This window comes from Paramormyrops kingsleyae, chromosome 3, assembly GCF_048594095.1.
Source record: "Paramormyrops kingsleyae isolate MSU_618 chromosome 3, PKINGS_0.4, whole genome shotgun sequence".
Lineage (NCBI taxonomy): Eukaryota > Metazoa > Chordata > Actinopteri > Osteoglossiformes > Mormyridae > Paramormyrops > Paramormyrops kingsleyae.
The window spans coordinates 21,863,850-21,875,976 of NC_132799.1; the positions used below are offsets into that span (position 1 = coordinate 21,863,850).

The window sequence follows — 12,127 nt, forward strand, 5'->3', positions numbered from 1 at the left end:
CATGCAGAGGCTCTGCCTGCTCAGGGGGCACTAAATTTAGGCCCTGTTACTATTCATTTTCTTCCTGCTTGCGTCACATGGGCCAAAAATAACAGGTGTGGCTGGGGGCTATGAATGATGGCCAAGCTATGTTTGCAAATAAATGTTGCACAATCACTGTGGCTCTTGGCGACACTGGGCCCCAGTGGCGCGCCACTTATGTAGCCACATTTTTTTGGGAGGGGTGGCTGGGGGTTGCTAGGGGAAGGGAAATCATTAATGACCTTTCAAAATGAACATCTCACTTAATGAAAAAGGATTAGTGAAGCTGCATTGCACATGGGGCTCCATGCTGAACAGCCACAGTGTGAGAAAGTCTGTTTCCACTGCCTCATCTTCCAGGGATTGTCCAAGGGCCAGAACTAAAGCACATAGCTGCCTTGCGTATTTAGTGGGTCGGAAGTGCTCAGGAATGGAAGGAGGGATGTTCTATGCACAGGTTTGTCATGACAGAACAGTCGGATGATTCATATTTGCCACAGCTGTCAGAGAGTCAAGGCGTCACTTTCCGATTCTTTTCTGATTTTGAGGATTAAAGCTGCGAGACTGTATCCACACGCCAGTCGCTGAAAAAGGTCAGGAACGGCCTCCAGTGACATCAGCTCACAGAGATGAGATTCACTAGCAGCCTGATGCCTAATAGTGCTCTCTACTCAGCAGCCATGCCTGCTATCAGTTAATGTCAGCTATGGGGAGTGAATGGAGGCATCACAGTGTCAGCTTTCCAAAGATATTAATATAAACCTAAAAATAAAAAAGAATAAAAAAATTGTGCTGTTAACCAAAATGAGCATGAATAAATATTAGAAGCTGTTCACTGCACTACATCTAAGTGGTGAAGGCGACCCTTAGGCGGTCCACTGACCTTTTTCTGGGCCGTGGCTGTAATGTGGATAATTTTTATTAATAGAGCATTAAAATATGACAACGATTCCAATATTGATGCGATAACTATGTATGCAGGCAGGTGCTACTGCCGCTATAAATAAGCAGACATAGATGAGCTGTGCATCTTCTTTCCATATCAAAAATAGGCCAGGCAACCCACCAGCGCTCATGAAAGTGACCCTCTCCACCGGCGTGGCTTGTAAACAGCACCTGTGTATTGTTTCCACGCTTCGAGTTTTCGCTGGATATGAACGGCCCGTGTTTCCTGGGATGAAGGTCACTTTATTTAACCCAAATGATGTGTGGCAATGGCTTCCACAAACCAGCTTCAGAAAGTTACCCAGAATTCCTGCTGCAGCCCTAACTAATGGTCGATCTGGGTCCTGATCATTCACTCACTGATCATGAAGTTTATTTCAATGCTATACAGTCAGTCCTAATACAATGTGACTAATGCATTCCTGAAAAACCTCATGTTCACTAAACTTGTGTACAAAAATACACAGATACAATGGGAAAAATAGGGTTAGGGGAATGCAACTGTAAAATGCAGTTATGCCAAACAAAATGAATTAAATAATAAAAACATTTTCTTTTTAGATTTTTATAATCTAAGACTTTAACAAGTACAATGCATGAAAGTGGCCTACAAAATATTTGATTTGTTTAGGTAGTAGTGCTACACTGTGTTATGCTCAGATTCCATTCCAAGGTCAACATAGTAATCATGAGGTCACATCTGTGTGTCTGTCTCTGCAAAAAGCCTGAGGTCTGTGTCACACCCAATTCCTAATATCCACAAAAGTATTAAAACATGTGCTAACCCCCCTAAGCCCCTAACCCAAATCCCAATGGCCATGTTTACCACTAGACACCCAAAAAGCTAATGAAGGCCTTAATCCACAAATAATACTGAAAAGCACAGCTCCACAACAAACCAAGGTGTAAAGTTTGCTCTAAAAGAGTAAGGTTATTCAGGCTCTCCTTTAAGACACAGCACTTTTTTTGCTTTATGGAAACAAATCAAACACATAAATGATAGGACAGACATATAGCAAAGAGAAGCATGAGATGATGTCCTAGTCTCAGAACAACCTGCAAGTTTAAAGTGATTAGGCTGCACAAAAAGACCATATAACTGAACACTGTTAAGGCAAATAGGTACATTTTTAATGTTGAAACGGAAAATTAAAGTTTAGCTGTGCAACTTACCAGTTTTCCAAACTCCATCTCTGAAAAGAATTTATACCAAGGTTCATTCTCTAAATCTACATCTTCTGGACTTATATGCTGAGTCTACAAGGGCATGGTAACAAGGAGAAGAAGGACAAAGAGAGAACAAAGCAGAATTGAGCACAGAATAAGGACAAACACTCATGCATACAGTTACAATGAGTCTACCTTTGACCAGAATGAAACCTGAACACATCATGCTGAGAAAATGAGGGCTGCTCTGGGATAGGGAGCCTCAGTGAGATCACATCATTGTTACCTATGAATTTGGAGTAAATTCTGGCACACTGATAGAGGCCTAATCATCTCTGAACAGGAACACATTAAAATCATGATGACAAACACGGCTGAGAGGTTTTCACTGGATGTCTTGATATTTATTTCGTCAATCCAAATGTTTCTCCACCATTTTCCAGGTCTGTAGGACCAGTTGCCCCATTTCTTGTAGATCTCCCCTTCAAAGTATAACAGCATGTCAACTCAAGGGATAGGTACGTGCTATCACAGCACATCTGACGTGTATGCTGTCGGCGCCCCCTCCTGGCTAGTTAACAGGCTTCATTAGTAACATCTTTATTTCCATTCCAGCCACAGAGCTTGGTGGGGGGGGGGGGGGGGGGGGGGGGCAACACAGTGAAGTAAGATATGCTGTAACATCTGTACCTCCTCCAGAATAAATTTTAAAATTTAGGCTTCATAGTTTACTTAAAAGACATTCATAATGTTTGGTTGGTAAAACATACTACAGTGATTCCCCAAAAATTAGACAGGGTCTTATATTACTTTTTGCTCCAAAAGATGTGTTAGGGCTTATTTTAAGGGGATGTCTTATTTTCCCATGTACAACAAAACTACAGAACATTTACCGGTATTCATGAACAAAAATCCACATTTATTCAAATACAGACATCATGTCATCTGTCACGTCCAGCTCCGTCCAATCCTCGTGTGTGCCACGCCCACCTCGTTACCTCCTGTTTCTGCCTGATTGTTCTCACCTGTTGCTCGTTACCCTCAGCTTGTCTTGTGTATTTAGTCCACGTCTCGGTTAGTTTCCCCAGTTCTATCATTGATGTTGTCCAAATATATGATATGGGGGATATGATTCAGGTCTATAAGATTCTAACGGGTCTGGATGCTGTTCAGCCAAATTACTATTTCAATATTAGTCTAAATACTAGAACTCGTGGCCATAAGTGGAAATTAGCGGGAGAACATTTTAAAACAAATTTGAGGAAGCACTTCTTTATACAGCGTATAGTTAGAGTAAGGAATTGTCTTCCTGCTAGTGTAGTGGAAACTAAAACCCTGGGTTCCTTTAAATCAGAGCTAGATAAGATTTTAACAACTCTGAGCTATTAGTTAAGTTCTCCCCAAACGAGCTTGATGGGCCGAATGGCCTCCTCCTGTTTGTAAATTTCTTATGTTCTTATGTTCAAAGTAGTGCCTATTCCAGTCCTTGTCTGCCTGTCTGAGACCAATAAACCCCCGTTATTGGACTTCCTGGCTCAGCTTGCCTGTTTCCTCGCTCGTCTGCACCGCTTAACATGACAGAATGATAGAACTCGCCGAAAGCACAGCGCAGCAGACTGAGCACCAGAAGCTCGGTCTGCTGCAGGAAGCTGTGTACTGGCGCTCCCAGCCCGAGGTAATGGAGGATCCCATCACCCTGGAACTGGCCACCCGGGGCACGGGCCTCCCTCACGGAGGAGCGCCCGCCTGGACAGCAGTACCCGCTCGAGCGGGTACGCAAATGCCTACGGCGCCTGAGGGGAGCGTCTGACGGAGCGGAGAGAAGAACGCGTCGCCCTCAGCCTAGGCGACATGTTCGCGGCGGCTCCGGCTTCCGCCTCAAGCGGCAAAAAGAAGGAGCGGAGCAAGAAGAGGGCTGATATGCAGCAGGTAGAGACCCCGACTCTCTTCCTGGGAGCCTGCTCTCTGCTCCCCGCCTGGGAGTTAACCAGTGGGCACGAGAGCTCACCGCCCGCCTGGGACGACACCGCCGCTGCCCGCCTGGCCGGCTTCCACCTGGAGAAGCCGCCTCCATTGGAGGCGTATCAATACCGGCCGGAGCGCCTGCACAGCAGGGGGATCAGTGCCATCCGGGACGCTGTTCCCCGGGGCCCTAAAGCCCGTAAAGGGGCAGTCCGAGGCTTACCTGCTCCGGATCTGCCTGCTCAGGACGCACCTGTTCCGGACCAGCCTGCTCCGGACCCGCCTGTCCCGGACCAGCCTGCTCCGGAACCGCCTGTCCCGGACCTGCCAGCAGCTACTGTCGCCGCACCGCCCGAGGCGCCCCCTGCTGGCCACATGCCTGAGGTGCCTGCTGAGGCGCCCTCTGCTGGCCACGTGTCGGCGGCACCCGCTGAGGCTCCCCCTGCTGACCCTCCTGTCCGGCCAAACCTGCCTGTCCTGCCCATCCAGCCCGGCTCTCCAGTCCTGCCCGTCCAGCCCTGCTCGTCCGGGGTTGGGGCGGCACCACCTGCCGCTACCCCACCCACGTTCTCGCTGGCTGCCTCGCTGGAGGAAAAGACTCCTGGCCCCCCAGCACTAGACCCAGTCCCGGACCACCAGGACCCAGCTCTTCTCTCCGGTGAGGAGGAGGAGCTTGAGTGGGACCCCTCGGGGACCTCCCTATGGACTCCTTGTCCCCTGCCCCCTGGCTTGCCCGTTCGGCCCCTGGCTGTGGCTCGGTGGCTGCCTGCGGGGCCTGTGCCGTCGGCTCGGCAGTCGCCTCTGGGTCCTCCCCTGGTTCTTCGGTGCTGGTCCTCGGCCTCGTCTCCGGCTCCATGTCGGTCGCCTCCGGGCCCCCCTGCTTCGGTGGGGCGTCGGACGGCGCCTTCGCCAGCTCCGGCTTCCCCTCCGCCTGCTCCAGCTTCCCCCTCCTGCCTGCCTCCGGCGGTGATCCCTCCTGCTCCCTCCTTGTCCCCTCCGGCTCTCCCTCGTCCCGACCCCTCAGCCCCTGTGGGGTTCCCTCCGACTCCGGCGTCCCTCCCGCCTGCGGCCCATCCGGCCGCTGCCCGTCGCCCGCCTGGGCTCCCTCGGGCTCCCCTTGTTCCTCCTCCCTTTCCCTTTGTCCCTCCTGTCTTTGCTCCTCCTTCCTTGGTGTCTCCTGTGTTCACTCCTCCCTCTGTGGTTCCTCCGTTCTTTGTGCCTTCTGTGTCTCCCTTTCGGGTGTGCCTGTCCGTGTTTCCGGTTCTTTGTCGGGTCCTGTCTTTTTTCTTGTCTCTGTTCCTGTTCTGCCCACCTCGCTACCTCCTGTTTCTGCCTGATTGTTCTCACCTGTTGCTCGTTACCCTCAGCTTGTCTTGTGTATTTAGTCCATGCCTCGGTTAGTTTCCCCAGTTCTATCGTTGATGTTGTCCAAAGTAGTGCCTGTTCCTGTCCTTGTCTGCCCGTCTGAGACCAATAAACCCCGGTTATTGGACTTCCTGGCTCAGCTTGCCTGTTTCCTCGCTCGTCTGCACCTCTTAACGTGACATCATCTTCTAACCGTATCTTTCCATGTAAACAATCTAACGGTACATTCATTCATGAACAAAAATCTACTGAATAATAAATATTACTTCCTGTTTCCTGTTTACATATAATCACATCTCATTCTAGTTACCGTACAATCCATGGGATAGTAACTAGGGCTTATTTTTGGAGTAGGACTTATATTACGAGCATTCTGAAAAATCATGCTAGGGCTTATTTTTGGGGTAGGTCTTAATTTCGTGAAACATGGTAACAAGAGATCAATGACAAAATGAAAGCGACCAAGAACAGCAAACACACGCATTCCCACAAGACACTGTGACACTGCTAACACAAGCATTTCAATCAGCCTGACAGAGCAGCCAAACAAGTGATGTTCAGATATTTTTAGTGACAGCTTCAGTGTAAAATAAGATAAGTTCCTCTCTGAATGGAAAAAAGCTTTAACAAGTGACTCTTTTGTGGGTGATTGGCTAATGGAGCCCAGATCACCTCTGCCAATACACAACAGGGATAACATGGTGGAGGTATGGAGTTTATAAATTGATCAGATTTGGGAAACAAATGGCAATGAGTGAAAGAGAGGGACCATGTGAGTGGCAGCAAATTTCATCATTAAATATTTATCTCATATATTTAATTTTTGAATGTTTAGTTATTAAATAAAACTGAATATAAAAATTAAAGATTAAAAATATATAAAGTATATATAACTGTGATGTGGTCCTCTAATACTGCTTAGGATAATGCAGAATCTATAAGACCATAAATTTTAATCTAGTGTGGAGCATGTATATCTAAAGAAGAATACAGAACACATCCATCCATCCATAAATTTTCTGGTATAAGAGGTATAAGGACTCTGCAAACCGTTAGCAAGTTGGGAAAGGTTTCCTTTCAGAATGTAGACTACAGTATATGTAACTTTCAGATAACGGAGCTGTATTACAACAGCACGACTAGCAGAGAGGCTAGAGCTGAGCAATATGGCCAAAAATGTTACTGAGATAAAATTTTTCACGTCAGCCGATACTGATAATTATCACGATAAATGTCAAATTATTATGTTCTGCCCCCAGGGCAGTCTGTTTAATGTTTAATCATTTTAGTGCTGCCTCTGGTAAAGCGTGGTACTACATATGTACAGGATGCAGGAAGTGGTGCCATGTGTTAGGTGCAAGGAGGCTCCGATACAGTGATTTTCAATCTGTTACAATTCATTGATTTGGCCCATCATGATGTTTACAGATGTTTGTGTTTGTATTCAGTTAATCTTAATTGCTGAGTGATATTTAACATTATGTACCTTAACTTTTAGTGACAAATTGTCGCTTCCTGTATGTGCCGAACGTAATTTTGTAACTCTGACTTTACATGTGATGCCTTAGAGAATATGTTAACATATGTTCTCTTTTCAACATTTTTGGCATTTCAGTTTTACTCTTCTCTACCATATCAAGTTGCTCTGCAAGAGTCAATATTAAACAGCCAGAAACCTGTCAAGGGTCTGGAGAACACGCCCTGTTCTTTGACTTCATGCTTCCCTGCACACCATCTGCCAACATATCTTATTGGGATGAAGACAGTCCAACACAGTAAGTCACATATTCAGAACAGAAATCCATCAGCACAGCCTTACATGCCTCATCACTGCACCATATCAACAGGCCCAGTCGAGACCCCTGCCATGAAAGACTTTAAGTTCTTTGCATGTTGGGAGCTGGTAACTACAGGGCTCAGCCAGTTCAATGACCGACGTGAGAGCTTCAGGGCATGGTAGTCTTCCTTCTGCAATGCCATTAGAGGCAAGTTTGGCAAGCACATGTTCATGATCCTGAGGCAGCACTGATGAAAGCATGCTTGGTGCTATGGTTCACCTGAGGCAATAGAGAATGCTCTTTTCAACAAACTAGACATATTTCCCAGAATCTCCAGTAAAGACAATGCAAAACTGGGAGAGATCCTCATGGAGTGCTTCAACCCCATAGTTGAAAAACTCCCACATGCCCTACTGGAGAAGTGGTTGTATCAAGGCCGCAGTTCAAAGATGAGCATACTATCCTCTTTCCCCCTTTCTCCTTCTTTGCCAATTTTGTCTCCCCTGAGGCGCATGCCAGAAATGACCTCAGCTTTGCTCTTCCCAGCAACAGTAACCCCCTCAGAGATAAATCAGCCTACCGGACCGGGAGAATCCCAGTATCAGTCTACAAGATGGACATCTCCCCAGACATGGAATGTGACACGGATGTGTCTCCAAAGCAAGTTGAGAATCCAGAAAGGAACTGTCCTCTTCAGCACAAACCACACCCCTTAAGAAAGTGTTGTGGATTCAGAGTGAAATTGCTGGATGAGAGAAAGGCTAACCTTACAAAAAATGGGATATGTTACAAGGTGCTGTGCCTGAGTTTTCCATTTAGCAAAGGACTGCAAGGTCTCTGAAATGCAGCGAGTGGGAGAGCAATTGCCATATCGCCATGTATCCTGGCATCACCCCTAAAGCCTGGACCCAAAGCTCCAACTTTGATACCAGAACACGGTGCGGAGGGAGAAGATCCTACATCTCCACCTACTGTCACATCACACTGCACAGAAGTTTATCGCAAAGGGCAGCCCCCAATGTCCTGCTCCAAAATATGTTTGGTCTGTGTGTTCCCCAAGGGACAGCGTGACAAGGCAATTAACATGTACACCATACTCGATGAACAGAGTAATCCAAATACTACTCTTCTATCCTCTCCTGAAATCTGTGTCAAGGTGCATTCCGGAGCTTGATCCAAATGCTCAAATTCTTCTCCTTGTGAGAGTGCATAAGGTGAGACAGCAGATTAATGGCCCACACAAGCCCCCTTTGCTCAGAGACTGGACCTGGGGTGGATTATGGTTGGAGAAGTATGTCTTGGGAATGCCCAAAAGCCCAGTGTGAACATGTTCATACCCATGTGTTAGAGAATGGGTGCCCTTCCTACCTGGTACCCTGTGACAGCTTCATGGACCTGAAGGAGACAGTGTGTTACGGCAGGAAGCAAAGGAATGGCCTCATCAGCATGTCCAAATATAACGCAGGGAGGGTTACAAAGCATAATTTCATCATGGCATGTTCCATAAATGAGAACAACAACAACAAGCTTGCTCTGTCCAGATACTGCCTTTTTGAAGATCATGGACTTCAAAAAGGTGTACAGGGATGATGAAAATAGCTGGGTGGCCCCAATGCCTTTCAAGATACCACAGAGACGTCTTCTGAACAACTGCAAGCAAGTGCTCACATGTCTTAGCTCACTGTGTAGCACCCTGGACAAGAAACCTGTGATGAAGCAACAGTCCTTGACCTTTATGGGGAAGATATTCGAGGATGATCATGCTGAACCAGCCCCTCTTCTGAAAGAAGCCGAGGAGTGTTGGTACCTCCTGATCTCTGGGGTCTATCACCCTCAAAAAGTGATATTTGATTCCAGTGCTCCACAAGGTGGTGCCTCACTGAACGATGTGCTGTTGACTGGTTCTCATCTTAATAACAGCTTGCTGGGAGTCCTTATTCACTTTTGAAAAGAACAAGTGACAATAATGGCAGACAACCAGAAGATTTTCCACTGCTTTCTTGTCAGAGAAGACCATCGTGGCTTTCTGAGGTTCTTATGGTTCAGGGACAATGACCCGAAAAGTACTGAATGAAAGTCTGTTTTCAGCAGTCAGTAACTTAATTAAATGGGTACCCTTAAACACTGTTCTGCACAGCAGGCCACTGATCCTAGACGCATGACCCAAAATTATAAAACAAATGAACAAGATAGGTTGGATTTGCAAATGAATGAAAGGGAGTTTACATGTTGTGGATGGAGTCTCTGGAAGGTTGTATGGTTTATGAGAATGTCTCTGTCAATTTGATACCAAACATGACATCTCAATCTGGAGGTCTACACATTGTATGATCTGCATAAATTAATTCATAATTTAAAATACATCGTACATGTTAATTATTCACATTGGTACATAGTGCACACGTTTATGTTACACATCACCAGATATTGACACATTAGATAAGTTTCACAGTATTCTATTCCAGTAAGTTCTATTCCAAATTTTAAACAGCACATCTTAAGTCTGGTCGGTTTAAGTGGTCATTAGTTTCCTAGAGTAACAGTTTCAATTTAACATTTGTAGATTACAATTTGATCTTAACATGGGATTATTACAATAATTGATATCCATGTTCAACAACATGCATATTAATTCATTCATTCAATGTAAGGGGTGGACGAATGTAAGAAAAAAAAGGAATGCACCAAAAGAGCTTATGCATGACTCCTCTGAAATGGAGGGGGGGTTGATATCTCTGAATTAATTTAAATACAGAAAGTGCTCTCCTATAACAGGCCTCATAAGAGGCAAAGGGATAACTTGGATACATGGTTACATCTCTTTAAATGTTTCCCAATTCCTTTAAGATAGACGTGAGAACACGTGGATATCTGCACGTATATGCCTATATATATTTATCTTTAGGTGAGGAAGACAGAACAGGTAATAATCTGTGAGACACGTTTACATGGGTAACAAACGTATTAAAATCATCTAAAGGAACATACAGACAACATTTAGATATTTATGCTGACAATTAGTAAACACTTAGACACACACAACAGGCAGATCTTAAAACAGCTCTCTTTGAGATACTGTATGTGAGGAGGGGGGGATGCATGTTGGATTCCTAAAACACCAGCACTCTTTGTTTCACCCTTATCAGTTGCATTCCCCCTTGTGGTGTGCATCCTCCCTTAGTTGAGGGGTACCAGCCTGCTCTAGTTCAGATCTAAAATCATGGCCCGGGTTGTTATTCCTAGGGTTTTAAATCTCTTCATTTGCCTTGTAGTCTGAATTGCCTGAATCATAAACAGTGTCTTTGACTTCCTCAGTTTAGCCTCTTCTGTCACTATACAAGGAAGAGCTCTATTCCGGGAACTCACCAATAACAAGGCTGACTGGAACGCTTCACTCCCAGAAATGAAATGGAATGAATGGGTAGTGTGGTGTGACTCGCTTCAGGAATTAGGGCAGCTACATTTTCCACGTAGCTACATTGAAATCCCTCTCCAAGGCAAGGTGCACGGAGTTGTGTGTGTTTTCCAATGCATCAACTCAAGCTATTGGGGCAGTGGCTTACCTCTGGGCCATCCATGAAAATGGGAACAGCAATGTTGGCTTCATCCTACGGAAAGCTAAGCTAGTTCCTCTGCTCAAGCCCACCATTCCCAGGCTTGAACTGTAGTCTTATCAATAGAAGTGGCAGAGCTCATCCTGGATGCATGCATTGAAGTTCTATTGTGATAGTAAGATGGTTCTCGGGTACATCCACAATGAGCACTTCTACGTGTATGTCCACAATAGGGTACAGCGGAAACGCCAGTCGACCAAGCCATAGCAATGGTTCTTTGTGCCAACAGAACACAATACAGCTGATAATGTGCCCAGGGGGGTTCCGGCATCATACCTTGCAAGAACAACATGGTTCAGTGGATCAGCTTTCCTCCATAGACCATAAGAACATAAGAAATTAACAAACGAGAGGAGGCCATTTGGCCCATCATGCTCATTTGGAGAGAACTTAATAAAACTGGAGTCCTTCGCAGTCATCAGTCGAACTGGATGGTGAAGTGAGGCCTGACGTAATGAGCTTCCCCACACAAGTTCAAAGGCAAAATCTCACCATGGGCAGGTTTTCACACTTTTCTGTCATGGACCGCTCCAAGGAAGCCCCTATGATGTCACACAGGGCTTTCCTTCCACGCCCCGAGAAGGGTGTGTAGCCGCGGCCGGAGTGCTCCCTCCCCGCCTGCCCCGGGACCCGGTAGAACCGGTTACTGTACACCTCCCTCTGACAGCTGATGTCCATCGTGGTTGATGAAAGATCCTACTTATTCAGTATACTTTTGCGAGTTTGAGCAATTCTGTCCCATTATACCCTTTTACCTGTCTGTACCTCTGCCTCCCTGTTGCCCTGACCCTGTTCTGCTTTCCCAATGATAAATCTAGCCTAGCCCTCTGAGTATCGATGAAGATCGTCTGAACACCCACCTGTCCCTGGATCCTGAGGCCTGCCCTGTCCCCTGGATTACCGACGAAGCTTTCCCGACTGCTGCCTGTACCTCGACCATGATTCCGGAACTACGTTTTTGATTTCTTTTTCTTCTGGATTACAAGCATGATATTAAAATCCTTTCACCTGCCTGATCCGTAGCAGGGTCCTCCTTATTCACGCGACACCAACAGTGACACTTTCTGCATGCAAGTCATTCTTGAGAGCTGTTCCCTTCAACATCCATGTGGCCTGATCCTACAAGTCTACCGACCATGCCAAAAAGTGTAGGGGATGGCATCAATGCATAAAACCTCGCAGCCCTGATGAGCTTTCCCAAGCCACAGATGTCATCATAGGCACATCTCCACCCTGTTGGTACAGCACCACCAAGGCCGCCTCTTTACCTAAGGA

The 12,127-nt window shown here is 46.2% G+C and overlaps 1 protein-coding gene across 11 annotated transcripts in view; it reads right to left on the reverse strand.

Annotated features, from left to right (window-relative positions):
• LOC111860129 (sorbin and SH3 domain-containing protein 1) overlaps positions 1-12,127 on the reverse strand; it is a 127,933-nt gene that overhangs the window by 20,728 nt on the left and 95,078 nt on the right. For 10 of the 11 annotated variants that reach the window (XM_023843506.2, XM_023843507.2, XM_072709845.1 and 7 more), the window contains one exon: positions 2,140-2,223. The exons of the other annotated variant lie outside the window; for it this stretch is intronic. In XM_023843506.2, the coding sequence (XP_023699274.2) occupies positions 2,140-2,223 (84 nt within the window). The remainder of the gene's footprint in view (positions 1-2,139; positions 2,224-12,127) is intronic. 11 annotated transcript variants of the gene reach the window in all.